This window comes from Cyclopterus lumpus, chromosome 7 (genome assembly GCF_009769545.1).
Source record: "Cyclopterus lumpus isolate fCycLum1 chromosome 7, fCycLum1.pri, whole genome shotgun sequence".
Taxonomy (NCBI): domain Eukaryota; kingdom Metazoa; phylum Chordata; class Actinopteri; order Perciformes; family Cyclopteridae; genus Cyclopterus; species Cyclopterus lumpus.
Genome location: NC_046972.1, coordinates 13,645,086 through 13,653,697, shown reverse-complemented (window position 1 = coordinate 13,653,697; position 8,612 = coordinate 13,645,086). Strand labels below are relative to the sequence as shown.

At 40.1% G+C, this 8,612-nt stretch overlaps 1 protein-coding gene across 11 annotated transcripts; it reads left to right on the top strand.

The window, feature by feature from the left end:
• The first annotated feature begins 1,943 nt into the window (after positions 1–1,943).
• On the top strand, positions 1,944–8,391 carry zgc:174906 (uncharacterized protein LOC571548 homolog). 11 transcript variants are annotated; one of them, XM_034536933.1, is made up of 6 exons: positions 1,944–2,244; positions 2,322–2,455; positions 3,489–3,548; positions 3,665–3,816; positions 6,682–6,762; positions 6,848–8,391. In XM_034536933.1, the coding sequence occupies exons 4-6, from the start codon at positions 3,672–3,674 to the stop codon at positions 7,123–7,125; spliced, it is 504 nt and encodes a 167-aa protein (XP_034392824.1). In that variant the 5' UTR covers positions 1,944–2,244; positions 2,322–2,455; positions 3,489–3,548; positions 3,665–3,671; the 3' UTR covers positions 7,126–8,391. The 11 variants fall into 11 exon arrangements, with proteins under 11 accessions (XP_034392824.1, XP_034392822.1, XP_034392823.1 ...); XM_034536931.1 differs by lacking the exon at positions 2,322–2,455 and having other exon boundaries at positions 1,944–2,080; XM_034536932.1 differs by lacking the exon at positions 2,322–2,455.
• Positions 8,392–8,612: the final 221 nt, after the last annotated feature.

Below are 8,612 nucleotides of genomic sequence, written 5' to 3'. Positions count from 1 at the left end.
GTTTGTTTCTTTGTATACACATGAAAGTCCATAGCCGTGTGTTGTGAAAGCGCGTGCAGAGCGATGTTTGATCCAAATAAATGTAGAACCAACTCCATTTCGTCGCTTGAGGTTCAGAGTGCTAAAGACTGTCACTAAGAGCGATTTCCCTTGTCACTTAGTTTACATGTAAATCTAATTTCTCAGTTAAGGCGTGGAGGGGATAAGCTGCTGCGCTGGCTCACTCTTGAATTGCATACATGCATAAATAAACACACACACACACTTTCTCTTCTACAAAATCCCAATTTTCTAGGTGCAGAGGTCTGTAGAATAGAGCCAGAGCCACTCATCAGGAAACAGCGTTATTCTCCATCAGCACTGTGGAGCGTCCAAGCTATTATACCATCCACCACTAGCACATACAAATGGGGTTTACCACTCGACAGAGAGTGCGATGGGTCCTGAAAAGCACAAGGGTATGAGTGGTAACGCACTCCACCATTGGCAGAGTAAGCTCATTTTCATATTTCATACAGAATATGCTCCACTTGTGCTGCAGTGATTTAATACAAAAGGACTAAATGCACATTCCACAGGCACATTATAGAGCATTTGGAGATGAAAGCTCAGCAGAGTGTCAACACATGTATATGTTCTTGGATCAGTAGATCACTGCATTTCAGCTTTGTGTCAGTCTTCACAATGTATCTTCTAAAGATCAAATCTGAATATAATGCAAATGTATAGCATAATAAAGTCGTTAGAAGTACATAAAGGCAGATGAATGGTGCGTTTCCCTCGTACACAGCAGTCTCACCTGGGTGGTAACAATAAACAATAAGAATAAATGATGGTTCTCTGTACTCTTTCCACCCACTGTATGCAGAGAGAAAACTAGATTTATTCAGACAGCTAATACACACAGTGACTCAGAGTGTATACAGTGTGTGGATGAAATGGACTCAAGAGGCTTTTCCTCTCACACAACACAAATATCTGTCCAGGAATAAGATATTGATTTGTCATTTCCCAGAGCTGAAGCTGAGTAAACAAGCTAAGCAGACGTGTGACCGGTGGTGGCTGATAATTGTTGTCCGGTAACAGTCAGAGGCCTTGGGAGGAAATGATACACTCAACTCAGATGTGCTGTGTATAATCATTCACATGGTCGTGCATGTACCTGTAAACACACGCACACACACATACACACACACACACACACACACACACACACACACACACACACACACACACACACACACACACACACACACATCTTCTGTTTTGTATTCATTCAGTGAATCTTTTCTGCTCAAACAAATCAATCAAATATTTATTTCCATGTTGTCAGCATTCCACTTCTATGGTATGAACAACAACACATTTCTCGGAGTCGACATGAATGTTTAATCTTTTTCTTTTGACTAAGAGGGCCCAGAAGACGAGAAGCCATTCAGTTTACTGTTCAAGAATTTAAATGTATTACAACAACAGTGAGTCTCCTGGATCAGAAATGTGAGTTCATTCCAGCGAAACAGCACGACACACATACCATAATACTTAATACTTTACAGACAGATAGATAGATAGATAGATAGATAGATAGATAGATAGATAGATAGATAGATAGATAGATAGATAGATAGATAGATAGATAGATAGATAGATAGATAGATAGATAGATAGTGGTCTTATCTCAGACTGTTTCTGTTCTGATGTAACATGTGAATCAATAAAGTGTTATAGTTATTAAGACATTGTGTTAGTTCGCCTTAAATAAAATATGAGTGCCTTTCTCAGTAGCGAATGCAATGCGTGATCATTTCCACCAGATGTCAGTCAATCTTCACAGCTACGGCAGATGTCTGCAGTGAAGTCCTCCATCCACTGTGTGGAGGCACAGTGAAAGGAAATGCTGACGGTAACTTGAACGCATATTATTGCATTAGGCTGTAGAAAATAGACGAAGAAGAAAAAGCATCGGGAGTAGTCAAGAGCAAGTAATCCAAAGCATGTAAACAGAGGAGTTGTTTCCGTCTGTCCGCAAACAACCCGCTTTTGTTCAATCGCGTGTTTTTCTATACTCTAGCTGTGTATGGTAAGAGTCTCATGAGAATATATTGCGTTAGTCACCAAAAGCCGTACTTGGTGTAAGAGAGTGAGAGTGAAGCGCATCCGGTGCTGATCGACAACAAATGCTGCGCGCGCGGGACGACACCAGGAAGTCACAGATATTCAGCCCGGGACTAATGATGATTAAACGTTAGTGTTAACATATCAGACATATTTTTCTAAATACATTTTTTTAAATCCTTATATTATTGTATTGTATATTTCAGAATCAGCTTTATTGGTAATTGACTCCGGTTACGCGGACGCTCTCGTACATAGGCCTACATGTAATATACAAATAACAAGATGAATATAAAAAGTACATTAAAGACAACAGAGGAGCAGCATTAACATTTAACAAGTATGTACAATATAAAAACAACAACGATGACAATGAATTGGGGATGTTAGTGCAGAAAAGTGGTGATAGTGCAACAGGAGGTGTCTGATTGATTGTTCATCAGAGTGACGGCCAGTGGAAAGACTTAATGCTGATTAATAGCGCAGTAGTCGGTCTATACATGAACTTACAATGAAATATACTGGATTTTTTTTTACATTCTTGGGCTGCACGGTGGTGTAGTGGCTAGCACTGTCGCCTCACAGCAAGAGGGCCGCGGGTTCGATTCCCGGTCGGAGCGGTCCTTCTGTGTGGAGTTTGCATGTTCTCCCCGTGGCAGCGTGGGTTCTCTCCGGGCTCTCCGGCTTCCTCCCACAGTCCAAAGACATGCTGCAGGTTAATTGATCTCTAAATTGCCCATAGGTGTGAATGTGAGAGTGAATGGTTGTATGTCCCTACATGTGCCCTCGATGGACTGGCGGCCTGTCCAGGGTGTCCCCTGCCTTCGCCCTATGTCAGCTGGGATAGGCTCCAGCGCCCCCGCGACCCTAATGAGGATAAGCGGTATTGAAAATGGATGGATGGATGACCAAGGCTATTTACTGTTACAAACGATCAGTAATTGTGTAAGTAGACAGCATCTCTATTATGACTGCTCACTTGCTGTCTACCCTTTTCAAGGATTTAAACCCCACCCCGTATTCAATAATGGGTCATAATAACCATGTTTCAGATTTAAGCATGATAGGCCAAGATTGCCACACAGTGTGCTTACACTGATCAGCAACAATGAGAATAAACACATTATTGGGCAACAAATGTAGATGCAATCAAGATAACCTGTCACTCATATGATCAATATCTATGAAGGTGTCATTGCTTAAAGAAGCACACCATTGTAAGAACCTAAATGTGAAATAACTGGCATGAGGACTAAAGAAAACAGTGTTGTTGAATTGCCACAATGGATGCACTACTTGGTTTTACAGTTATTTCAGATTTGATCTGTGCTTGCATTAAAATAATTCATCATCACTTTATTTTCTTATTTAAGTGACATTCAATCATGGCAGAGGAACCAGCAGCAGAAATCCAACTACTCAGAAGCCTGAAGGTCAAGCTGATTGAAATTCTAAGCGCAGATGCCGATTTTGTCCTGCAGCATGCAGACTCTCGCTGTTTGATGTCTGTTCCCGGCTACCAAAAGGTAAAATCTTGCCGTGTCCCTAGTGAGAAGATGACAGACCTGCTGGATCACATCATCCAGAGGGGGCCTGAAGCAGCGCGGGGCCTACTGGAACTGCTGAAAGACCAGGCCCTGCAGGAAACCTTCCCAATGCTCCGCTTTATTAAGGATGTGCAAGTCAACACACTGTCTTCTGGTAGGACAACGTCCATTCAGTATTTTCAGTAATGTCATTATATAGTGAAATGGAAATGAACCTTTCCAATCTCCTTTAGAGAAAACAAGTGTGATGTTAAAACACTTAAACGTCTTTAAGTATTTATTAAACCAAAACTTGGAATAATTCAATTGAATGACCAGAGCTTCTCCCTACAAATGATTAGGAGGTCTGACCCAGAAAGATAGTGCAACATAGTCTTTAAACAGTGAAATGTTTTGCCCCTCATGCTCCTTCCCAGGTTCTGTCTGCCTGACATATGTTGTTTTGTTGCATCCCTGAGAGGAAAAAGAGATAGGGAAAAATACAAGACGACTATACAATAATAAGATCTGTTATTGTCCCTCTTCGCTGGCGCCGTTGAGGCGAGGTCGAGATGAGCTGAACTCTGCTTTCAGAAGAACACTAATGATACATTTCCACCACAATTCCCCCTTTGGTCAGTATAGTGAGCATTAAAGTATTTACAATTTATCGATACATCAATACATACTCCCCAAAGAATGGTTTACATATGCACATCATTAATCGGTAAGGTTAAGGCATCAGCTGTTTTTTGTGAGAAGTCGGCAACACTTATGTATTAGCAAGCTGAGGAATCTTGACATAATATTAATTAAACCCTCACACGATCTTGGAGAGATGAGTCAGTCGACCTCCATCTCGAGAGTACTGGATTCAAAAGAATAACATGTCAGTGAGGTGGTAACAAGCTATGATCATAACAACTTAAACAAATACATTCAATCACCCGGTTATTTTATCATAACAATCATTAGGAACCAATTGTTGATTTAATTGATTCTGTTTTCAATAAGCATTCATTGGATTATTTATTCTTTATTACACCACATCTAAAAGGAAAAAACTATAATAATATGAAATATAAGTATTATTACTCAGGCACCTGAAAAAGATCCCTTTTTCACTCCACCTCTTCTTCATCAGAGGAAGGAGGGAATCCGATAGATTAGATTAGATTAGAAAACTTTATTAATCCCCAGTGGGATTAATTTTCATTTGCCACCAAAAATTCATTCAGACAACAATAGACACAGTCCACAGAGCACAACAGACAAGAAACACACTACAAGAAACAAACAAAACCAGAAGATGCCTCATAAAACATGACCATCAGAAATATGCTAAATCTAAATCTAAAAAAAACCTAAAGGTGTTCATTAAAAAATCGAACTGCTGCTGGAACAAAGGACCTTCTGAGTATCTGAGGCATCTTGAGTCGCTCACTGAATGAACTTCTGAGTCCATTAAAAACACAGTGTAGTGTTCAAAAGAAATGATTGTTTTTAATAGCACACTGGATTTCAAATTCAATCCTAGAGGGGTCAGGCATTGGATTGTGTGTATCACCTTGTAGGAGATTCACCAATTGAGAAACACTCTGTGTTATGGACGTTTCTAATCAGCCGAATTCAGCCCTTTATTGTGACATTTTATTACTGTTGTGTTTGTGGGGTTTTTACCATAAAGATAAAGCCTTGCTAGTTCAATTAACAGACCCACACTCCAATGACCACAGATGACAGACTCGAGCTCTTGGTTTTACTTGCTGCAAGGAGAATGTTGAGCTGTGCCTCTGCACGTCTGCAAAACACTCTGGCTCGCCATTCTCCAGACAGTCCTTTTTATTGAAGCAAGTGGTTATCCCACACAGAATGAGGAAACAGTTTGTCTAGTCCCTTATCAGTCTGAGATGACCCTGAGCCATGTGTGGTGCGCGGGTGTGTGACATATGTGGGGAGACACAAAACAAACCTAGTTTTGTGCCTGCCCATTAAACCTGTTGACCTCTTGTCCTCAGGGTGAACGGTAGAGAATAAGTAAAACAACAACGTATTACTCTTCTTCTGTTAGCTACAGTAATTACATTCATAGGGCATTCTTTAATGCAAATTGAAAACACATGCTCTAAACTCTAACAGTGTTCCATGTAGATTTACATATTAGGTTTATTTAATGCCCAGTGTCTTCTAATGTAAAGCAATCAGTGAAAGTCAGATTCTTTGGAACGTAAAACGTCTGTCGGAGGAATGACGTCTAGTGTCTACCAAAATCTTTATGCTTACAGAAGTTTCATCTTTGAACAATTTAACGTAGAAAAACAGATTAAACAATGGAACAATGTCTAACATGTTTTGGATCTTTGGCACACTCCTCTGATTGATGTGAGCTCTATCAGAACAAACACGGTGTCACGCGGCGGGAACTGTGGAGGAGGACTCGGACACAGAGTGGAGATTTAACCGTATGTTTATTCCATATTCCATAACAAAAAATCACAGGGAAAAAACCTGGAAACAACTAACAAAAAATCACAGGGAGAAAAACCTGGAAATGACTAACACTAGGTTCCTGGACATGACTATGACTAGGCGTGTGTGCAGGACGAGGGATCAGACACACTGGCACAGGACAAGGGAGACACAGACTATAAGTACACATGAGGGAAGTGGGGAAACAGGTGGACACAATCAGGAATCAGGGAAGACAATCAGACTGGTGACACAAGAGGAAGGGCACGGAACCTGAAACGAAAGGAGAGTTAATTTCCAAAATAAAGCAGGAAGTCACAAAACAAACATGGAGACAGGACAAAAACCCAACTTGACATACAGGTGTGACACACGGCTGTGTTTTCTGGTTCTATTTGGTTGAAATTGTCTCTCAAAGCACTGTGAAATACACCAGGGCTCTCTGAATATCCCTGGGGAGACACCCGGTCCAGGCGTAGCCTCTTCCTTTAAATGAAAAAACAAAAATTGACTGTCCTTGTGCACAGGTACAGAAGAACTATGTTAATTACATAAGTGTTCTCTTTACAAGGGAAGAGCAACCCATCAAGAAAGATTGGACCATCTCCTGACTTACAAGAGAGCATTCTATCCAAACAGATCTGCACCAAAGGTGGGTCACACTACACTCAAAGCTATTCCCTTGAAAGCATTGAAGAGAGCGTCACCTATGTATCTGCCTCCGTCTCATTGCACAGGCCCTAGCTTAGTGAAGGAGAAGCAGCTGATGGTCGTGGCTCGTGCCATTGGCAGATCTTGGAGGGAGATAGGCAGACTGGCTCTGGACATCCCCTCTGTGAAGCTGGAGCAGATTGAAGAAGACCATATGCTCCATGTGGAGCGAGTGTTTGCCATGCTGGGTCTCTGGAGGACCAGCCAGAGGGAAAAAGCCACTGCTGCTCACCTGCACTCACTGCTCAGTCAGAAAGATTGTGCGCTGCCACCTGAAAGCATTGACTCGCTGTTGGAGGACTGACTGAGGCCTTCACTGTCTGGCACTGGCTGAGAATGCAGCCCTGTTTTAACTCAGGATGAGTGTGTGTCTCTAGACTCATTCCATATAAGGAAAAAACACACTTGAAGACTTTCGTACTTTATGGGAAAAAGGAGTGCATTGGTCGTGTTGGGTTATGAGTGAACACTTTCGTTTTACTATCACGTCCTTACTTTTTTAGAAGTAGCAAATATTTGATATTTGTGCTTTAATAACGACTAAAACCATAATTTAGATATTCAAATAGTTGCACATAATTTTCTGTCAATCAATTAATAAACTACTTTTTGCAGTTGTACATCAGGTGATGACTCATTATGGAAATATTTGTGCAGAATTATAAAATTTTACCTGAATTATTTATAAGTCGATCGTCCAAGATAATAATCTCCAACTATTTTGATAAAAGGTAATTCTGTCATTTTCTTGTCCCAAATTAATTTGTTCCATCTTCTTAATTGTGTAGATTGTTTTATACATTTAAAATGTTTGAGTTTTGGACAAAACAAGACATTTGAATATGTCACCTTGGGCGGAAGGAAATTTGTCAAAGAAATGTCCGAAATGATTCATCGTTTAATCGAGACAGTAATCTGCAGATTAATTGATAATGAAAATAATCAGAGGTTTCAGTCCTACACACATGTTGTAAAATGAAGGCTATGTAGACGTTTTGTCAGATTCATTTCCTCTTACTGTCCACTTCAATCCTTTACACTGTTTGCACCTCCTTCACCTCCTTCAGTCTCCACCAGCGCTCCTCTGGACGTATCTGTGGAGGATGTGCACATAAATCTTACAGGTGCGGATAATACATTTCATTAGCTGTAAATCATGCTCACACTTGTCCACACATCGTAATCTAAAAAAAATCTAAAGGTGTTCATTAAAAAATCTAACTGCTGCTGGAACAAAAGACCTTCTGAGTCGTTCAGTAGAACACTGAGGCATCCTGAAGGAAAAAACACACTTGAAGACTTTCGTACTTTATGGAAAAAAAATGAGTGCCATTTAGTTCAAGGCCTTTTGTTCAAGGTTCTTCATATACAGGGTATACTGTATATAGCATGTCATTCTGATTGTTCATACTGTAAATATATGACTATGCCAAATTACGGGACTAAGGCTAGAGGGTATCTGGCCGATTCTAAAGCCTGGAGATATTATGTTAAGGTCAATGATCTTCTTTCTCCTTTTCTATAACAGCTTTTATGACAATAACATAAAAATAAACTGAGTTTTGTTTTCTGAAAGTTTTTTTAATTCTCCATTCATAGTGTCTGTGTTAATGATTATTCTCCTTCCAGTTTTTTATACTATACACTGACTATGGCATTTAAAGAAGAGGATGAAATCCTATTTCTAACTTTTTATATGTTTTCTGTTTTTCTTAACTGAGCATTTGATAGATAGTACAGTTATGCTGACGTGCATTATTGATTAACATGTATTGGTCTTTAAATGTACCT

Excerpts from the sequence above, each read along its gene's own strand:
- zgc:174906 (XM_034536925.1), top strand. The coding sequence starts at position 3,501 with ATGGCAGAGGAACCAGCAGCAGAAATCCAACTACTCAGAAGCCTGAAG. Across the intron at positions 3,817-6,681 it reads AGTCAACACACTGTCTTCTG|GGAAGAGCAACCCATCAAGA; the intron begins GTAGGACAACGT and ends TCTCTTTACAAG. Across the intron at positions 6,763-6,847 it reads CAAACAGATCTGCACCAAAG|GCCCTAGCTTAGTGAAGGAG; the intron begins GTGGGTCACACT and ends CTCATTGCACAG.